At 36.2% G+C, this 23450-nt stretch overlaps 1 protein-coding gene across 1 annotated transcript; it reads left to right on the plus strand.

Annotated features, from left to right (window-relative positions):
• Nucleotides 1–261: 261 nt before the first annotated feature.
• Nucleotides 262–17792, plus strand: Smp_134070 (inositol transporter; the record flags this gene model as incomplete). The annotated part of the gene is made up of 12 exons (XM_018795372.1): nucleotides 262–273; nucleotides 1980–2051; nucleotides 2083–2187; nucleotides 2224–2283; nucleotides 2318–2422; nucleotides 4448–4553; nucleotides 6140–6220; nucleotides 6506–6567; nucleotides 6655–6813; nucleotides 12103–12238; nucleotides 15542–15649; nucleotides 17638–17792. The coding sequence occupies 12 exons, from the start codon at nucleotides 262–264 to the stop codon at nucleotides 17790–17792; spliced, it is 1161 nt and encodes a 386-aa protein (XP_018649692.1).
• Nucleotides 17793–23450: the final 5658 nt, after the last annotated feature.

Raw genomic sequence — 23450 nt, forward strand, 5'->3', positions numbered from 1 at the left:
TTATTTACATTCTCCAACTTTATAACACTGAAAATAGACTTTATTCGATTTTCTGGGCCGTGCATGATTGTACGTACCAATATGTATAAATTTATTTAAGTACTGTAAGCAGCCTTATCAACCTGGTTCAGTGTAGCTTTCCTTATATGTGCCAAAATCATATGGTTCATTTCTCCTTCCCACTTGTGGTAGCTATGGACTATAAAACAGATGTGTTTATTTATACTTGTTCTATATAAAAATGGATGCATGACTTTAAAAATGAAGTCAAAAGTAAGTATTTTCACTGAAATATTTGTTTCACCTCTTAACCGGGATTACAATATGACTAAAATAATCAAAACCTGAATCCATTAATGGTGAATATTGTGTATACTGGACTGGTCGTTTTAATCCTGCGTTGACCAATATCAAGTGGATTGATTTTAGATATTCAATGAAGCTAATACATTTTACTGGTTACAAAAGTCTCATATATGAAGACGTCTTCGGTAAAGATTCGATAGTAAAATGTTAGACACAAAAATATGTCATGCTTTTTATTTATAAAATTACTCAAGAGATAAATTTACCAAGTTTTAAACGTGCATTATTTGCTTCTTAAAATTCCGTCCATCAGAGTTTTATAGTCGTCATTCACAGCAGTCTTATTTATTATTATTTTTATTATTTAAACACATAAATATTAGTACAAGGAAGCACTAGACACATATGCGCCATACAAATCTCATTCGATTTGCTTGGGGGCTGTGATACTGCCCAGGTGCCCGAACTGAAGCAGGTGGTTTTCTTAGGGGGCCACACCCGGAGCCTTTGACCTAAAGATCTGATCCACAATGCAGTGGAGCATCGTGAGGACATGCAGTCACATGGTAGTTGGTGACTAACGATTAATTCATACGCCATTTGTTCCTTCAGGATACTGGAGCCAGCTCATGTAACCATTGGTTTGGAATCAGGGTTTTCCAACTGCCATGAGAAGGCAGTGAGTAGGACTTTTGTGACAGAGGCTATATACGCGTGGTCATGTGAGAGCATTTGTAGAGGGAGAGCGGACTCTCCCCACTCTCGACCGTACCAGGGCATTTGGGGCAGTCTTAAGCCCCTTTAAAATTAAACGGAATCGATTTATGTTATATTGTTAGCTTTAAAGACTTTTGAACACAATTTTAACTCATCTCTCTTAATGCGAAGACAGTGTCTTAAAATATCAGGGTAAAGTGATTTCATTTTGAGTGTTCTGAGGTATGGTTGTGAGTGTACAGCACTGGTAACAGATAATTTGATAGTACCTATGACCTTTAGGTTCCAGCTATTAAATCCAGCTGATTGAAAGAATTTTCAATGATCGGCGTTAGCTTGAAAAATTCTTAAAGTGAAGTTTTGTTATTGACCATGGGGCTCACAAATAAGTTTACATTTGATTTTACCAAGCACGAGACGTCCTAAATTGTATTGAAACGCCATCGTTTTACAATATGTTCAACCAAGTTTTGTTAACAAACGGCCTATAAATAGTTGTATTTATAAATAAGCTACAAGTTCTTATAATCGGCTTCTAGCACCATATATTTTGTTGAGAATATTTACACTATCCATAAACTAAAACGAGTTGATGCATGAATTTTTTCATCTTTAGACACAGCGGTCAGAAACAGTCTTTATATCAACAAACCAGGGTTATGTGGTAAGCCCATTTGGCTCTCCGCCCCTAGGTTTGAAATTTGATACGCCTGCTACAATTCTTGGGCTTGACTATTTTTGACAATCATCATTAACATCACCGAATTTGTGGTTTTAAGCTTAGAACACGAGTTTGTAATTATATATTTAGTCAGAATATTTTAAGTTTGAAGCTTGATATTGAAATATGTTCGGGTTTTGGTAGCCACAATAATTTGAGTTAATCTTTCTAACTTGTCATAACTACTGGGTTGTCGCATATTTTTAATTATATCACTTAATATTTATCTCTATAGTCTCTATTTACTCATCGACGTGGAACTATTACTGACTACTTTCTAGCTGGACGATTTGTCACGTGGCTTCCGGTAAAACACCTTTGATTTACATGGTTTTCAGATTGGCGCCTCTCTATTTGCTACTAATGTTGGTAGTGAGCATTTTATTGGATTGGCTGGTTCTGGAGCAGCATCAGGGATAGCTGTTGGGGCATTCGAATTGAATGTACACTTTTGATTTTTATTTTGCGAATGCTTTTAGGCTTCAGTCATATTGCAACTACTGGGTTGGATTTTTCTTCCCGTTTATATTGCTAGTGGAGTAAATTTAACAGATTAGATTAATGCTTATTCAGGTCAGTACTCTTCCTGAATATATGAAAAAACGTTTTGGTGGAAACCGTATCCAAATGTATTTGGCTGTTATTTCTTTACTGCTGTACATTTTTACTAAAATTTCCGTGAGTTTCATAGTCTTTCGCTTTTCAGGTAGATGCACCTGTTTAATTCTCAACAAATTTTGGCTCCATAGAAATACTTGTTTGGTTTTTCATGAGTGAGGACAAATGTGTCACTCGCAAGCAATATGTCCTTAACGTACACGGTTATAAAACAGATGGTTTAAATCTAAATTATTTCATAGGTATATTTATCATGATCTAAAACTAGTGATCACTGTTCCCATAAACCTTATTCCGTTGTACTTCAGTTTTTCTAACTGGTTAGTATGAAAATCGCAAGCTGTACTTAGTCACTGAGTTTTAATTCATCTAACCTCCAACCTTCCTTAATAGACAGACACCTGTTAGGCATGCTTTAAAGACGATCTAATCACATGTAGTAAAACCTTTTCAGTTTATTGTATTGTATACCTTACATTTGTCATCATGCTCTTTGTTTAGCAAAAAATATGAAGTTGGTATGGCTCTCGGTAGAAAATGAGTATCTTTTAATATACTTAAACGTAAACATCATTAGAAAAAGAACCAATGTCAAATTTATGAGGAAGCTTAGTTGTACTTTCATCCTTTACTTCTGTTTCCAGTTAATCACGTAGTACGCCAACGGTATGAGTTTATTTTTGGCCAGAATGTATGGTTGAATAAGTGTTACTATCGGTATCTCGTGATCTGTTGTATAATACTCAATCCATTGTATGTTCAAGGAAATTAGGTGAATTAAAGAAACGTGGACTGATATCTTCTGTCAGTGTCAACATCGGACTTGCACAACCTGCATTATATAATACTTTTGCCAATAACATTGATTTTTTAATGCGGTATTTAATTCGTATATTTTTGCTATTTTTCATTGTCTGGTTTTGCTTTCTGGTTTGCTATTTATGAATAGAATATATTCACACTATTATTTGTACCCTTATGACTTTGAAACTCAAATCATTCAAATTTTATTCTGAAGTAAAATCTTTTAAATCCAAATATTAGTGTGAGTCGGCTAACAACATAGATTAGACAATAGAGTTCATTGCTTTCATAGGGTTGCAATCTTTGAATACTTGGATAAAATATACTCTTTTGAGGCTAAATGTTGTAAAAATAATGAACTGAGTTTCATAATAGCGTCTAGGTTCTCACAATTGCACTAGTCATATTAAAAGTGTCTATCATTTACAAGCATTTTTGTTCTCATCCACTGAAATCTAGGTCAACGGTTAATGTAATTAATGAGTAAATCTTATTTTGAAATTATAACCGATAAAAGATTCCAGATTTTAAGGTTCACTGTCTTAAATACACGTATACTTTATGCAGTCACTAATAACACTTGAATTTATTTATTTATTTGAACACATAAATATTAGTACAAAGGGGCACTGAATACATATGCGCCGCACAAATCTCATTCGATTCGTGTGAGGGCTGTGATACTGCCCACGTGCCCAAACTGAAGCAGATGGTTTTCTTAGGGGGCCATATCCGGAGCCTTTGACCTAAACGTCTGATCCACAATGCAGTAGAGCATCGTGAGGACATGCAGTGCCATGGTAGCCGGTGATCAACGATTGATTCATACACCATTTGTTCCCTCAGGATCCTGTAGCCCATGTGCATTATTGGTTTCGAATCAGGGTTTTCCAACTCCCCTAGGTGGACTATCCGTGTCCATTAACCCGGTTAAAGCGAAGGACATTCGCTTTTCGTCCTCTCACTTTCGAAAACATTAGTAATGCCACGTGAAGGCAGTGAGTAGGACTTTTGTGGCAGAGGCTTTATACGATGCGAAAAAGCACTTTACTCCAATACTTGAAAGTAAACTCAAAAACCAGGTTTTTGTTTCATAAATTTACATTGATTAGAGGAGCTCTTACAAAGCCCAAATGTTAGTCACACTTCAAAAAATTAGGATAAAAGTTATTTAGAATTGTCTTTGTTTCCTTATAATTTCATTCTCGGCATATGTTAGTTTTAGGATAAAAAGATGAATAGTTACATTATTTTTGTAAAATTACACTTATTTATTCCCAGGTGAATTTATACTCTGGCTCTCTGTTTCTAGCAGAAGCCTTAGAATGGAATACATGGTTATCAATTATTATACTTCTTAGTATTACAACGCTTATTACAGTAACAGGTTAGTTAATAGGGCACATAATTTTATAATCAACTTATTACTGGGCTCTTTTATTAGTTATGTGTCTTGACACTATGTTTTTCTTTTTGAACGCAAATAGCTATAATATTTATCTATTTATCTACCTAACGGTTGGTTGTTTACAGAATTGTGCTTGGTTTCCATCTCTAAAAGTATAAATATGCAAATTTCCGGTTATATTTTGAGTGTAATATTGTATAAGTAGTTGTTATTTATTATTTATTTATTTAAACACATAAATATTGGTACAAAGGAGCACCAGATATATATGCACCACACAAATCTCATTTGATTTGTGTGAGGGCTGTGATACTGCCTGGGTACCCAGACCGAAGCAGATGGTTTTCTTAGGAGGCACACCCCGAGCCTTTGACCTAAAGATCTGATCCACAATGCAGTGGAGCATCGTGAGGACATGCAATCACATGGTAGTTGGTGACCAACGATTAATTCATACGCCATTTGTTCCTTCAGGATACTGGAGCCAGCCCATGTAACCATTGGTTTGGAATCAGGGTTTTCCAACTCCCCTAGGTGGACGCACCGTATCCATCAACCCGGTTAAAGCGAAGGACATTCGCTTTTCGTCCTCTCAATTTCGTAAACAACAGTAATGCCACGTGAAGGCAGTGAGTAGGACTTCCCTGTCAGAGGCTATATACTCGTGGCCATATGAAAGCATTTGTAGAGGGAGAGCGGACTCTCCCCACTCTCGGTCGTACCAGGCGGTTTGAGGGCATAAGTAGTTGGATATTACAATAAGAAGCTGATTAAGACCTTCAACGTATTTGAACATTTGATTTGGGTTCTTCTATTGATTGCCTTCAGTCATAGAATATTTTAATATTCTTCTAGCCTGAAATCATATCAGTTTTATGATTTTTGTTGGTTAACTATGGATTAACTACCTGTGTAATTTACAAAGAAGTCAATTTCATCTTGAAAATGGAAAATGAACTACTTACTGTTTATTTTTTGACTTATTTATAGCTTCATAATCACTTCAAGCGTGAACTTTGTTGGTATACGTTTCAATTAACTTAGTTGTAGGTTACTGTCAACGTTATAAAACCTAACTTAGTTAATTAGTCCCCTGGATCTAATTTGCGTTTTAGATTATTCATCAGATTTTATAATTTATGTATTTTTGGTGATAAAACTATCAGAATTAAGTTCATTTAGTATTGTTTGTTTGAATCTTCCCATCGATGTGTTAGGATTGCAACTGGTCAGCAAATGGCTATCAGGACTCAGTGGCCGAGTGGATAACCCGATGGCGCTTGAAGCGAAAGGTACTAGGTTCGAGTCCCAGAGTCTAAGATGCAGGTACATCCAGCTGACGAGTCCCGAATAGGACGAAACACGCGCCAAACTGGATTCCACTGCTAGTCACTATCCATCTTTGCTTATAAGAATTAAAGTTTTTTTCTTTGTAATTACTGAATTCCTTGTTTACAAATAGCTGTTGCATAGATCTACTGATTGACTGTGTAACGTTTGTTCTATTACTCAGTCGTGTACTAACTTAAAAAGTTTTTTTTGTGTTGTTCTTCTTCCTGTCTAAGGTGGACTTGCTGCTGTTCTGTATACTGACACCCTTCAGTTTTTCGTCATGATCTTTGGTGCCACTGTGCTAACGATATTAAGTAAGTAAACTGGAGTTTTAGAATATTACTGCTTTTATAGTAGGATGACTTGGTGGTCAAAGCTATTTGATATTTTTAACGATGTGAACTGATACACTTAATGTAACATTAAACGTAATTCACTACTTTATAGACTTAGTCGTAGTAAACTCAAGCAGATTGGCTGGATAATTTCCACTGTCGCATTTCGAAGTCTTTAGAATAATAAATATTTGAGGCACTGACAGCCACTTTTTGAAGCGTTTTTTTCCAAGTTTACTTGGTGATAACTAAAATTCATTACAGGTTTTATCAAAGTTGGCGGTTTTCAAGGACTCCTTGGTGCATATGGAGGAGCCATAGCTGAAGTTAACATATCGTCTAGGGAAGGCGAAAACTTATTAAATACAATGATATTGGCAGTCAAGGAGAAAAATATAACATCATTACTCGAGTTATCTAGTGAACCGACAATTGATTCTCGTTTAAGATGCAGTCTCCCCTCTCGAAAAGCGTTTAGGTTATTAAGAGAGATAAATGACCCAGACATGCCATGGCTTGGTTTCTTGCTTGGACAAACTCCTTCTTCTATTTGGTATTGGTGTGCTGATCAGGTATCTGAATAATTTTATTATGTATATATATGTATATTATTATTATTAAAGCTGTTTTGGTTGAAACTCTGATACTTTTCTTAAAGTTACATTTGGTGCCATTTCATAAATAATTGAAGATGAAAAATGTATTATGAGTATTTACTTGAATAATTTCAGAAGGACAGACTGAGAAAGTGATTGTACTCTTTGTAATAACGGATACATAGTTGACCATAATTGTTTTTGGACTTCAACAGTAATCACATACATATTGACACAATGGGAACAACAGCACTAGTAGTATAATTGTATTCAGACAACCAGTAACCCCGCCTGTAGCCTGCTTTGCAGATGTGAGGGCGAGGATCAGGAAAGCAAGAGTAGCATATTTACAACTGAACAACATCTGGAACTCAAAACAATTGTCAACCAACACCAAGTTTAGAATTTTCAATACAAATGTCAAGACAGTTCTACTGTATGGGGCGGAGACGTGGAGAACTACGAAAGCCATCATCCAGAAGATACAAGTGTTTATTAACAGTTGTCTACGCAAGATACTTCGGATCCGTTGGCCAGACACTATCAGCAACAAGTTAATGTGGGAGATAACAAACCATATTCCATCCGGTGGAGGAAGAAATTAGGAAGAAGCGCTGGAAGTGGATGGGACACACATAGAGGAAATCACCCTATCGCGTCACAAGACAAGCCCTCACATGGAATCCTAAAGCTCAAAGGAGAAGAGGAAGACCAAAGAACACATTACCCCCCATGTTACTGTATCACACATCTTCAGGCTTCGTATTCTTGGAGTAATGATTCACATATTCATCTGTGTTTCACTTTTAGAAAAATACACTTATAAAAGAGATACGTTCCGAGATTCTAAAGTTTACAGAGTTATGCAGTTGTAAAATGGTATAAGTCATTACTTGCTCTTTTAAGATCAAGTGTTTAAAACCAGCGTAACTCTCACTTCAATCATTCAACCTTTTACGAAAGTCAAGAGTTTATGGATTTGTATTCCACTTATAAATAACTTTTTCTTATGAAGACAATTCTTAGGCCCACTAACTAAAGTATCATAAAAAGTTGATCGGAAAACAATAAATAGATACCTGGAACCTCAAAATGACTTAAAAATATTATCACCTTAGATTTATTTCGTAAGCAGTAGTGTGGTGTGGGCTATTCATATCGACATAAGTAGTATATATCGTGAGTAAGGAATAGAATATCTGACAGCAGAAGATTGAGAAGAGAAGAACAGAAATAAAAAGCAATTGGTGTGGAAATCCAGGAACAATGAATCCTGAGACAATTAAAGAACATTTTGCAAATAGAGTATCAGAGTATGGTTTTTTGTATTTTATCAAGCAACGTTGTAAGTTGTGCTGAACATATAGTCGGTTGTCCTCACCTGTGTTCTTATTCATTACAGTAGATCAGATTGTATAAATTAATAAATATGTGATTTGGTAACCATGATGATGGTTTACTGACAGACGTTTTTTAAACTGTGAACTACAAAAAGATTTGTGAAGGTATTTTGTGAGTTTCTTTCTCTGAAGTATTTTACAAAATGTTCTCGACTCCTATATATCAGTCACCGCAGATTAAGGAACTTCATAAAATCCCCATTCCCATTAGTGCAAAAAGCTTAGCGTAACTAAAAAAATGCTTATGTTACTGAGTACTTTACATACAACTAACGGTTGTACAGCTTGATAGAGATTCAATGATAAACTGGTGAAGTAAATTTTGTGTTAATTTGATTATCAGTATTTTTCAGCTTAATCTTAGATTACTTTTTGGGATAATAGTTAAATTAAACATACTAATACCAAGATTAAGAATCCATAGTAGTTTTAAGAGGCTAATGAGAAATAATTTTATTTACTAAGTTAGAAGGCTGATTAATACCCATATTAGAAGGGGGTTTTGTAGAGATTTTAGTAGTTTTATATAGTTGAAATCATGAGTCAATTGAAGCTCGACCCTTATGGAAAACCTGGAAGCGCTGGACGGCCGTTGCTAAACTTCGTGGATTGGTTGGCGTTAGACATTAACACCGTTGGATGCCGACCGGCTGAGTGGTTTAGTAGTTAAGTGCTCTGGCGCGAGATTGGTAGGTCCTGGGTTCGAATCTCGCAAGGCGGGATCGTTGATGTGCACTGCTGAGGAGTCCTAAAATAGGACGAAACGGCCGTCCAGTGCTTCTAGGTTTTCCATGATGGTCTAGCATCAATTGACTCATGATTTCAACTATATAATATCCATATTCTTAGTTTTAGCATCCAAAAAATATCAACTAAGATAAGAGTTCATGAATTCCAAGAAACCGGACAAAAACTTTGTTTTCCTTTTATTATTCTAATTTACAAATACATTTGATTATATGGATAAAATGCAAGATCACAGTATACCATAAATAATAAACCGAAGCATGTACATTACTAGATACATTTGTAATGAAAATCTAAGCAACAAGTTTGTAAATTACTTTATTTATTCAAACACATAAATATTGGTAAAAGGAAGCACCAGATATATACGCACCACACAAATCTCATTTGATTTGTGTGAGGGCTGTAATACTGCCCAGTTGCCCAAACTGAAGCAGGTGGTCTTCTTAGGAGGCTACGCCCAGAGCCTTTGATCCAAAGGTCTGATCCACAAGGCAGTAGATTGATTCATACGCCATTTGTTCTCTAAGGATACTTGAACCCATGTGAATCATTGGTTTGGAATCAGGGTTTTCCAACTTCCCTAGGTGGACTCACGGTGTCCACCAATCCGGTTAAAGCGCCAGACATTCGGTTTTAGTCCTCTCAATTTCGTAAACAACAGTAATGCTGTGAAAAGACAGTGAGTAGGACTTTCTTGGCAGAGGCTATATACGTGTGGCCATATGAGAGCATTTGTAGAGGGAGAGCGGTCTCTCCACACTCTCGGCCATACCAGCGCATTTGGGGGCAGTTTGTAAATAATAAATTGTGATTTATGGACAGAGAAACAGATTCAAATAAATAATAGGTAAAGTAAAAGTTTACAATCATGAACTGATTGTTTAGTAAATATATATCACTCAAATAATCGTTTTCAAAGAATGATTTCAGTGATTGTAACCAAGTGATAACTTGATACAAATTCACCATGTTTTTAGTACAAAATGGGACATGGATAAAGATGGGCAAACATTCCTGATAAGATTTTTTTAAATTTTTTTTAGTTATGTAATGATAAACTTATGGTCTCAACTCTAATACACAATAATAAGAGGAGTAGATAAATAGGATTAATGGATTATTGATTAAATGAATAATAGTTGACTAAAGAATCTACCAACACTGGATGATTTGTATTGAATTCCATTGTTTATTGTTTTATTTATTTCAAAATCATAAAGAGGTTTTGTGGAGATTATGGTAATTTAATACTTAAATTGATGAGTCAATTGAAGCTAGACCACCATAGAAAACCTGGAAACACTGAACGGTTGTTTCGTCCTAGTATATGACTCCTCAGCATTAAATATCCATTATCCCACCCGCGGGATCGATTTGTTAATAAATCTACACAGATGGGATAATCTTACAAGAGTATTTTAGTGGATTCTGTATTAAATATATTCATGATTTTCAGAAAACCCTTAGTAGCTTTTTGCTTTAAATCACATAGTAGTGCCTTGTTCTGAATTCTCAATTTCATGTTGATGTTAACTTCTAATTATTTCGTTTATATAATGATTTTGTAACAAAAGTTTGTTATCTTCTACTCTTCTGTACAACAGCATATCATCACTGTTAATTCAAGGATTATTTTGTTACACATGAACTTCAGTTGAATAACGATCGATTATCAAAAAGGTTTAAATAGTTTCTTCTAGTTATTTGATTTTCGCTACCAGTCTACGCCACTTTTACAGTGTCTAGGCTGGATTTCGAAAACCGAATCTCCAACCCCAATCATCATATAATATAATATGATCTATTTTCTGTTAACTTTGGAGTTGTTGTTGTTGGAAAGTGAGTGGATATTTGTCGAAAGTAAAACTTGTTAGAATCTAGTATAGATGGTTTCAATTAGCTGTGGAATCGGTTTTCTCAATAATTCATATCAGCTTTAAAGAACTAGAAATTAATTGACTATTAGAAACCAAGAAAATTTGTGTAGATTAAGATTTTGGTTCATTCTGATTACTTACTTACTTACTTTCGCCTGTTACTCCCAATGGAGCATAGGCCGCCGACCAGCATTCTCCAACCCACTCTGTCCCGGGCCTTCCTTTCTAGTTCTATCCAATTTTTGTTCATTCTTCTTATGTCTGTCTTCATTTCTCGGCGTAATGTGGCATAATGTGAAGATGACTTTTTAGAATTCTGTATATTGTAAAGGTCCATAAAAGATTTAGAAATCATGAAATATTCTAGTCTTAAACTCTTTCTGACCTAAAGATTATGGTTTGCATTGGTATTGACTTTTACTAAGTTTAAAGAATAAAACATGAGAATTGTTATCACACTCGGATATATTGCTGTCATCCTCAATGAAATCTCTACTGGGTTTTGTTACTGAAATTACCATAGTGTTCAACTAGTTTGAAGGAAGACTGTACAACATTAGGTAAACTTTAATTTTATTACAAAGATCCCGTTTCCCCCTATGACATTTTTTTAAGTTACCAACTTTAGTACCTTACCAAATTAATCTATCAGTTGATGAGGTCATGAATCTCCATCGACTGAGATGGTTAGGCCACGTGTTACGTATGCCGGAACACCGATTACCACGACGAGCTATGCTGACTAGTATTGGTAATCGTCGGAAGAGAGTTAGTGGCGGCCAAACCTAAACGTGGGATCAGTCCACAAAGTCACTAACTTCTAGTCTAAGCCATGTTGGTAGATGCAAACTACTTGGTATGGGTCCGCGTGACTATCGTAAGCAATGGTTGGAGACTGTGGGTGTCATGGATCACAATCGATCACAATAGCGTAGGTGTATACACCTTTAAACCTTGAGATTAAAATTCCTTCATATCTGTCTTCCTTTCTATACTATATCCTTATATATAACCTTTGTTCATCTTGTTGTGCTAACGAGTGAGGTATGGTAACTTGGACCGATGCATATACGTGACTGGCCCTACATTGTACTGACTGACTGACCAAATTAATCTGCTTAACTTAAGTATCTGAGTGTTAACTAAGACTAGCTATTGATCAAAAATGTTTCCAATAGTTCCTTTGTTTATACACTCATCGTATGACATTTTTGTGGTATAATCTATTTCAATTTTAGATGATGGTTCAGCGTACATTGGCAGCAAAGAGTTTATCGCATGCACAAGGTGCAACATTAATGACTGGATTAATAAAACAAATTCCAATTTTTATTATGGTTATTCCAGGAATGATAAGCCGCGTATTATATCCAAGTAAGAAAATACATTCATCTATCATAAATTTTTCAGTAAAAAATGGTCATGGTTAACTTTGATGACATCTTCTCGAAATTATATATTTAGAATAAGGTATTGTTGTGTGGGCTACTTATATCCATAGAAGTAGTATATAACGATCGTCGAGCATTGAATGTATTTCAGTAGAAGATCGATAAGGAGAGAACGGGAACGGGACGCAATCGGTATGAAAATGCATGAACAATGAAATAAGAGAAAATGGACTGATATTTATAGAAGGAACAGTCAAGATTGAGACAATTGATTGGTAGTTTGATGGTTATAAGACTGTAGTGAGATAGTTTGTAATTACTTTCGATACATTCGATTATCCCCACTTATGTTCTTGTTCACTACAGTATCACTTTGATTATGTAACTCAAGTAAGATAAATACTTAGTGAGTGTGATCATCAAATAATCACTGAATAGTTGACATAAAATAAACATTTCCAAAATCTTATATAGTTGAGATCATAAGTCAATTGAAGCTAGACCACCATGGAAAACCTGGAAGCACTAGACGGCCGTTTCATCCTATTGTGGGATTCTTCAGCAGTTTGCATCCACGATCTCGCCTCGCGAGATTTCCAAAATCATCACCTTCATATTTCTTCAACATGACTTATGAATGCAGAATCATAGAGTGATCAATCTCTCCACTGTTCTCAGGTACAAGAACAGTTTTAAGAGTTTTATCTTTTTAACTATATCAATCAAGATGCATGAATCTTATATTCTTTTTTGCTGTCATAAATTTAAGCTATTTTCATATTATTAAGAATCCTTTGGATGAAATAGATTTATTTTATTCTTAGAATCTCATCGTTCTTACTATTTTTAAAATTATCTGGAAATTATGATTCATGAGAAGTTTATTTATTTATTTCAACACATAAATATTGGTACAAGGGAGCACCAGATACATATGCGCCGCACAAATCTCATTTGATTTGTGTGAGGGCTGTGATACTGCCTGGGTACCCAGACCGAAGCAGGTGGTTTTCTTAGGGGGCTAAACCCCGAGCCTTCAACATAAAGATCTGATCCACAATGCAGTGGAGCATCGTGAGGAGATGCAGTCACATGGTAGCCGGTCATCAACGATTGATTCATACGCCATTTGTTCCTTCAGGATACTGAAGCCCATGTGCACCATTGGTTTGGAATCATAATTTTCCAACTCCCCTAGGTGGACGCGCCGTATCCATCAACCCGGTTAAAGCGAAGACATTCGCTTTTCGTCCTCTCAATTCCGTAAACAACAGTAATGCCACGTGAAGGCAGTGAGTAGGACTTCCCTGTCAGAGGCTATATACTCGTGGCCATCTGAGAGCATTTCGAGATGGAAAGTTGACTCTCCCCACCCTCGACCGTACCAAGGCATTCGGGGGCTATTTTATCAGTGCACTTTACGTTAAGCCATCTACTTGATGATCTCATATCCCAATGTCTTCACTGAATAAAGTTACTAAAAACATTATATTTTCCCCAATCGATTTGTAATAAATGAAACATTTTAATTTTAATTTTTGGAAATATTGACTCTACTGACATTTTATTTCAGTGGTCTTAACTTGCAATTATTTTGTCGGTTAAAACAAAGAGTTTTCGATCCAAGTGAAAAGTTACTACATTTTATTAGTCAAATACATAGAGAGTTCATTAACACTTAATACTGTAAGCAGTTAATAGCAACAAAAACACTTGTGCTAAGATAATTGAATCGTTAGGGATTTATTGGAGAGCTAATTTATTCAATCTTGAGATGTCTGGGACACGTGTTACGTATGCCCAACCACCGATGGCCCGACGTGCAATGTTTTATGGTGTAGGAGTAGGTTGGAAGAAAGCTAGGGGCGGCCAAACCAAAACGTGGCACAAATCCATGAAGTCGCTGACAAGCGGACTGAGCCATGCTGGTAGGTGTAGACTACCTGGTTTGGGATTCGCAAGATGATAGCAACCGATGGTTAGAGACCTTGAATTACATGGTGCAAAGTCGTTTGTAATGACGCAGGTGCATCCATTTTTTGTGTTCCTCCAAATTCCAATCTTCTGAATTCCTCGTGCCCCTATCCTTTTTCTCTTTCCAAATTTATTTCACTGTATCATACTCCTTAAATAACATCTTCAAACCCTAATCTTTCGGATTACTGTTTATACTCTTACTACTTCTACCACTATGGGATTTGAATCGACAACTGCATCTGTGTGCTAATGTGGTATGGCAACTCGAACTGATGTACGTATGTACGAAGTTCTACGTTGTAACTGCCTGACTTATTTATTTAAATACTAAAACAGTTGATTTCGGGTTTCGTAGTTTACACTAACTACACTTGATTGATGACAAAGTAAGTAGTGAAAGACGTCATGTTCGTCGAGTCCTTTAGTATTGACTGAATTCTGTGGATTAAATTACAATGTAGCCACTAGTCTCAGTGGTTCGGCATTTCATGCTTTACGTTCCTATGTTAGGCGGTTAAAGGTAGTCAACAAGAAACCCTAAACCTGGTTTTTACTCTGTCGAACACTCATCAGCAAGGTCCTGAGGGAGCTGATGGTCTCTAGCAGATCCGGGCTCGCGTCACTCGGCTTTGTAGTTCGAAATGTTGCCGTTGAACTGTTCGAGGTGTAACTGACTCTCTGTACTAGTAAGATATTTACAATTGGTTGATCATTGAGTAGTGACTAGTGCTATGTTTATCTCATCCTTTAGATAACTGATTATTACACTGAAGTGCGTCAAACAGCACGAATAATAGGTCCAGATTTTCATATTGATTACCCGTATCCACCCGACAGTTTATATTTATTATAAGCAAATCATGTCTTTAAACAAAAGGAGGCTAGTAATACCTTAGTGTTTCAAACTTATCAACATTTGATTTCAGTGTCTAGCTTTCGTTACCTTTAATCTGTTCTTTAGAAGCTTTCACCTTTACGAATAGTATGTTTCTCGTTTTTGTTTTGTGAAACGTGAACGATAACACTAGAAAGTTCACAACATTTCACACAACTCTAGTTTGTTTACTGAGCTTTGAAACACTTAGATTATGAATTAGGTAAGGAAATTGTCCAACAGTCCAGACTGGAGCAAATGCGTTAGGATTGATAATTTGAAAGTCTATTTTCTAAACAACAAATCCCTATTTCAATCAGTTAGCATCTAGTACCTTATACAACGAATCCTGGTAAAAAAAGCAGTAAGTTATTATGAAACTGTAAATCACTTCTTTCTTGCAAATAAATGACATTTAAATTTATTTTTTTCTAGATGAGATTGGTTGCTTCCCTGGTTCTGATTGCCTTAAAGTTTGTGGACATCGTAATGGTTGTTCAAATATGGCATATCCAAAACTTGTGATTGATCTAATGCCTTCTGGTATGTTACCTTTACTTTTGTGTATAAATAAAAAGTAATTTTCACTGTGAACTATTTAATTACTACCTGATTACCATGGTTTTACTCCTTTCTATGAGGTTTGGTTGAAGAATGATGTTGGAACTCAGAAAAGGGGAGTTTAAATACTATTACGAACCGAGTTTCACGAATTCTGTCAGCACACTCACAGGCTTGTTCGAAAGATGCACTGATATTACCTGTGACATTAATTTTAACTGATATTGGTTGATCATTAGGTTCTGAATTGTTTGAAATTTGAAGTGATGGATATTGATTTAGTGTCCAGGTGTATACAAAAAGCATTGGACTGTAAGTATATTTAATTGATCAATCCAAACTATAAAGAAATGAGTACACTGAATTGCAGCATTAGATTCGTCACCTTTTTCTGATGTTAGAGGTCATTAACATTTGTCTATCTTCTTTTATTTAATTTGGAAGAAATTTTAAAATTACGTCTAGGTATTGTTTTTCCACTTAACTGAAGTCTTTGTGCATGTTTAAGAGTTTCTGCATGTTTGATTGATGTATGTTTACAAATGTAACTTCTTACCTGTCATTTCAGTAATACGTTAGTTTTCAGTTAGATGCAAAGTGGAACACGTTAAAGTTATATAATATACCCTTGTGGGCCAGGATAATTTTGCATTGGTTTTCAGGAGAACCAGACACCATCCAGACTTTCACGTGATAACCCGAACAGTACAGCTCAATCCCGTTTAACAGGAGAGCCAGACACCGCCCTCTGTATTAACCCGAGCAGTACAGCTCGATCCCGTTTCGCAAGAAAACCAGACACTGCCCAGGCTTAACCCGAACAGTACAGCTCAATCCCGCCCCACAAGAGAACGAGACACTATATGGGCTTCAACGCTATAGTATGAACAGTACAGCTCAATCCTGTGGCACAACCACACAGGCACCAAGCACCCTGGTAGGCCATTCGCACCATTCATATACACATTCACATCACATGTATAATTATTCCGATCAATGATCGCGCAGATCGGTTATTCACAGAATGAACAGGCCAAAGTTGACCCGTTCCGCTTACATGACAGTCAAACTCATTACTGTTAGCAATATCGACATACCTTATAATGCTCCAATGACAATAGCCCTTGAGAACATTGAAAAGCAACCACCACTATAAATGAAATCGGGATACTACCCCCGAACGCAGGGTCTGGAAAGTCGGAAAAATGAAAATTTCGCAAACGCGATAAAAATTATCTTAGTGGTCTTGTATTAGTATTTCGACACTAGAAAATGGGTTTTAAGCGTTCTTTATGCCCTAACGCTTCAGGCTCGGCTATTTCGCTTACTGAAATCTGATTGTTGATCTATCAAGTTTACGTTTTGTTCTTGATTATAAGCACAAAAGATCTTCAATTTTGTACTTCTGAAAATTTTTTTTCTTTGAATATGGCGAAGTTGTCATCTAAACACTTAAAAATGGAGAATTAAGTTACGCTTGTGAACTGTAAACACTTAATACACTAATTTACTTTTTCTAGTTAAATAAAAGAGAAGTCAATACTTGCAGAGGATAGTTCCTTTGTCAGTTAGTCAGTCAGCTACAACATAGGACCAGGCACATATATTGCATCGGTCCAAGTTGCCATTCTTCATTAGCACAACAAGATGAACACCAGATTCATAGAAGTAGTTAATTAAGTCGAACGTGTCAACAACTTCACTTATCTTGGAAGTCTGATCAGCCCTAATGGGTTGGTATCTGACGAAATCTCAGCACAGATTCGAAAAGCTCGTTTGGCTTTTGCCAACCTACGTCACCTATGGCGAAGACGAGATATCCATCTATCAATTAAGGGACGAGTATACTGCTCAGCAGTCCTTTGTAGAGATATCTTGATAAGTTTTAGTTTTTATTATGAATGTTTATTTCTTTGAATTTTGTCTGAAACATTTTTGAATATTTCACTTCCTTCAATAACAATAATTAGGTCTCAGAGGTTTAATGTTAACTGTAATGCTTGCAGCTTTAATTTCTGATCTAACATCAATTTTTAATTCTTCAAGTACATTATTTACTGTGGATATATATCAAAAATGGCGAAAAAATGCTCAAAATATTGAATTGATGATTGTCGGTCGGTGAGTTTATTTATTTATTTAAACACTTGAATATTGGTACAAGGGGGCTTAAATACATATGCAACACACAAATCTCATTTGATTTGTGTGAGGGCTATGATACTGTCCGGGTGCCCAGACCGAAGCAGGTGGTTTTCTTAGTGTGCCACACCCGGAGTCTTCGACCTAAAGGCAGTGGAGCATCGTAAGCAGATGCAGTCCCATGGTAGTCGGTCACCAACAATTGATTCATACGCCATTTGTTCCCTCAGGATACTGAAGCCTATGTGCACCATTGGTTTGGAATCAGGGTTTTCCAACTCTCCTAGGTGGACTCGCCGTGTCCACTGATCCGGGTAAAGTACCGGACATTTGTTTTTCGTCCTCTCAATTTTGTAAACAACAGTAATGCCTCGAGAAGGTAGTAAGTAAGACTTCCCTGCAGAGGTTATATACGCGTGGTTTATGTGAGAGCGATTTGAGAGGGAAAGTGGACTCTCTGCACTGTTGGCCGTACCAGGGTATTTGGGGGTCGGTGAGTAATTAACACGATAGTGTTTATTTTGTAAAATGTCTTTATGATGTAACTTGTTCAGCGAAAATAAAACTAAATATCCTAATAACTCATACAAAGTATTCAATAAATATATTTGTCCTAATGATGTAACAACAGCCTTGAAAAAACTATCCTACATTCAATAACTTGAGTTGAGCTTATCTGCAATTGTTATATCTTGTGGCCGAGTGGATGACTAGTTAATGTATGACGCGATAAGACCGCCAATCAGGGAGCAGCGAATTATCGATTGGAACAGTGACACACGAAAACCGTACGAGCAGTTTAGAGTGCTAACCGGTCCTGCAATCTGCCTAGCCCAGCCAGTTAACTCCAAAACACCAATTACAGCCTCAGCAATATGAATCATTATTCACGAACATACTGGGCTTATATACAAACCAAACAGACCACATCGTACCAAAAAAATAGAAAATAACATTTGTACAATATTTAGCCAAATGGGGCTGTGAATAGGGGGGAAAGTAATCAATAAACTGATGATAACTCAAGAATCGTATAATAATAGTTCAAAGGTCAAAATAAGCTAATGATAAGAGGAATATGAATATGATTAGGTTAGTTATTTAACAATTATACAATAGAAAATATACATATTACATTGGTTCACAAATAGTCTTCAAAAGTTACCATTCACAATTCTCTTCGGGATACAACAGCAATCTACTTGGACAGATCAGAAAAACAGTATTTATACAGGGATCCTACACATTTACTGTCTATGCCGATAACGCTCACTGCTTGAAGAATTTTTATGTAAGCCGACCATAACGTTAAAGATATTTTTGCTAAGAGCAATGACTTAATTGACTAGATTGTGAGTGATCTACGGAATTTTCGTTTATGATATGTAATTTCATTTCAATAAAGTAATTTCATAATTGAGTGAATTAATTATGTCTGTTAGTTTATAGCCAACCATTGATATTGTAAATTCATGTTCATATAGCAAGTTATTAAAAAATTAATAATCGGTTAAGTGCTCTGGCGCGAGACTGATAGGTCCTGTGTTCGAATCTCGCGAGTGCGGGATCAGGGATGTGCACTGCTGAGGAGTCCCATAATAGGACGAAACGGCCGTTCAGTGCTGTCAGGTTTTCCATGGTGGTCTAGCTTCAATTGACTCATGATTTCAACTATTAAAATACTGAAATATCCACAAATCCCCTTTTGATCTAAAAAATTAATATCAAGTGATACTCAGTGGTATTCAGACATCGTCTGAGTGTTTCTATTAGCGCCGTGCAATTCAATGTAGCAGGTACCAGTTTTCTACCGTTATATCAAAAATTCACTTGACACATTTTGAGAATCTACTTATTTATGTTCTGTAAGTTTACGTGAACAACGGGTTAAACAGTTTTCTAACTATTATGGAACTAGATACACATTCATTTCAGGTCGAGGTTAATACCTAACACTTGTCAGCTTCAAACAATGCACTTAATATTATTCAAAACTATGATTGTAATCGCTTTTAACTTTTTCAAATCCTTACGTGATTTTGACGGCTATCTAAACATGGAAAGTAGACCATAGTGTATCTAGTAGTTAGAAAGGTTTAAGAAGTGATTTGCTTTGTTCTAAAGTTTTCAATGATTAAGGCCTGGGTTGGGACGTTTAAAAACATTCTTCCGTTCAATAACACCTGGTCTCAATGACACATACTTTAGCTTACATGGAAATTCCTGAAAGTTCCATATTTGAATCTAAAAAACAATGACCTTCAAACACTGGCATTCTATATAGAATTGGTATAGATACGAAGCTCGTAAACGTATTTATCATTGGATGGTTGCAGGAATTATTAAATAATAAAGCCTTGGAAATCTAAAAGTTTTGTTCATTTTCACAAATGAGAAAGAGTTATGGTGACGTTTCCAAAAAGTTGAAAAATCTCATATATGGCTTTGATAAAAACTTCGAAATGGCTTTACGAGACTTTGAATGATCACGTTCCATTTAGGAAGATTTTGAACATTGATATTCAGGTAAGATGGTGGTTGGAGGTGATCACAGGAAACCCTGGACCCGGGTTTCGTGCTACTTGGCACTCGTCAGCAAAGTGTATCTGTAATCTTTAGGGAAATGGTGCACCCTGACGGATTCGATCCCGTGTCACCTAGCTTCATAGTTAGAGACGCTACCACTGAGTTATCCTGGACACGACCGACCTCCTGTAGGACTGAAACCCTGGACCCGGGTTTTCCTGTTGACCACCTCCAACCACCATCTTATCTCAACATAGTGCACAAAGTGTCGAGTCACCTAGACTAGTGGCCACACTGCAACTTGGTCGGTAACATTCGATCTGCACTAAGAAGGACTTGATACACATGAGATTGATCACCACCCGATGATCAATCAATTATGATTGATATTCAGGTCTAACCATCCAATACTTAATGTAAAATATCATAAAATTGGCTGTACACCATACCATCGATTTTCAATCACATTAAACGCAATTTCATTTAATAGTTTATTTAACTATTTATTTACGGTTTATTGCATATTTAACTTTTACGGATCCATTGTATTTACCTATTTATTTACTTTCAGTGTGTTTATCGCAGTACTAGTCGGGCTAAGTGTTGCATGGATTCCAATAATGCAACAGTCTCAAGGAAGTGAACTGTATATCTATATTCAAGCGATTGCTGCCTACCTTACACCTCCTATAGCATCAGTATTTTTATGCGCTATACTATGGAAACGGTGTAGTGAAAAGGCAAGTTATATATTTTACAGTTCATTATTCGTCTAACTAGGAACCTAACCATTTGAAACGTGTTGTGGGGTAATTTTAGAATAAAAGATTTGATATAACAGATGGTTTAAAATTTTCTACTATAATAATACGTTAATTACGATAATGAGACTAGTCACGTTGTATCAGAACCAGGATTCATGACCCAGAATAGAGAATTAGAGTATAAACTAGATAATACGTTATTCAACACAACTACAGTCTTAGTGAGTTCGGAGTAGAAATCAATAAAATGAAGGGAAATCATATATTTAATAATCAGTTCGCTGTGTCTGTTTGTCCAAGATGTACGACAATTCATATTTTTCTACATTCACTACCACATATCACTGTTCTAGAAAACTTTACATTTATCTTACATATTGTGTACTGAGTGTGATGAAGTATTGTTGATAATAGGTATTGAGTGTTGCCCCCAAATGTCCTGGTACGGTCGAGGATGAGTAGAGTCCGTTGTCTCTCTCGAAATGTTCTCACATGGCTGCGCGTATACAGCCACTGCCAGGGAAGTCTTACTCACTGCTTTCTCGTGGCATTACTGCTGTTTACAAAATTGTTTTAACCGGGTTGGTGGATATGAAGGATCCACCTAGGGAAGTTGGAAAACCCTAATTCCAAACCAATAGTGCACATGGGCTCCAGTATCCTGAGGGAACAAATAACTTATGAATCAATTGTTGGTGACCGGCTACCATGGAATTGCATCTCCTTACATTGCTCCATTGCCTTGTGGATTAGACCTTTAGGTTGAAGGCTCGGGATATGGCCCCCTAAGAAAACCACTTGCTTTGGTCTGGGCACCCGGACAGTATCACAGCCCACATACAAATCAAGTGACTTTTGTGGCGCATATGTATTCAGTGCCCCTTTGTAACAGTATGTATGTGTTCAAATAAGTAACAAATAATAGTACTGAGTGTTACAAGTTTGGACATCTAAATGGTCATGATTATCCTCTATCTAACCAACAGATAAATATAAACAAGCTCAAGTATTCATTTGAGTTATTCTTGTTTATCTCTTATTCTTCTATACTAAATACTATGAGTCATAAAGGTGCTTTAGGCGGTTTACTTGTTACTTTTTAGTCACTATTAGATAAATGTCAACCACTATTCACGACTTCATGAACAGAGACCTTTCATATATATACATACATAGCGATTAGAGAAGCGAATACAAATTTTCAAACCCTGAGGTTTTAGTCAGTTAATTGACAGTAAAATAGATTTAACTTATGGTACAGAGAGGCAAACTGTACAACGACACTGAGTTGCATATTGACTATTTACACTTTTCAAGTTTCATGCCAAAGTATTATGATGATTAACTAGAACTGATGGATTCAGAGTGCTTGCATTGACCCATGTGCTAAACATTCATTATTTCAACTGATTATGAACTTGATCATTGTTAAAATTCGAATCATAATCATGTCACTGTTTTATCACTTCTCTATTCAAACAGTACTGATTATTTTCCAGTATGCTCTCTTAGTCGCTTTATTTTTCAAAACAGGGTTGGTCTGATGATGATTTTATCACTTTCTGACGTTACTTGGTGGATAATTGAAAATTTGGAAGCAGTAAACAGTTTTTAAGTCTTTGTTTGGGACTTTTAAACTGTTAACGAACCAAAGCCTCTATTCACTTAGTATTGCTTGTTTAAATCTTCCCATTGATGTTTAGGACTGCAATTGATCAGTCTCTCAGTTATTGGCATATGTGCATACTGTGCGTATTGCCTCAATTTAGCCTTAATTCAGAAGCATTGTGAGCAAAGATGGATAGTGGCTAGCAGTGGAATCCAGTTGGACGCGCGTTTCGTCCTATTTGGTACTCGTCAGCTGGATGTACCTGCATCACCCCGTTGCACGAGCAAGTGGCTATCAGGACCCAGTAGCTGAGTGGATAACACGATGGCGTTTGAAGCGAAATGTACTGGGTTCGAGTCCCAGATTGACCATCAACTCTGAGATGCAGGTACATCCATCTGATGAGTCCCAAATAGGATGAAACATGCGCCAAACTGGATTCTACTGCTAGCCACTATCCATCTTTGCTTAAAAAGCCTCTATGTTTAATAGTGAGTGACTTATTATTAAGTTGTTAGGTTAGAAACTAATTATTCAGATTTAACAAACGAAATTGGTTCGGAATATAGCATAATTACCATCCGATCTAATCAGTGATCTTTTACTCATTTGATTAATAAAGATGAGTGTCTTGTTGAATGCTAATTGAATTAGATTTTTCAATAAAAGCCTTATTCTTTCATGTGACCAACCACCATAGATTTATCATTTATTTATTTATTTGTTCTTTCATGTTTCCCAA

Source organism: Schistosoma mansoni, chromosome 2, assembly GCF_000237925.1.
Source record: "Schistosoma mansoni strain Puerto Rico chromosome 2, complete genome".
Taxonomy (NCBI): Eukaryota; Metazoa; Platyhelminthes; class Trematoda; order Strigeidida; family Schistosomatidae; genus Schistosoma; species Schistosoma mansoni.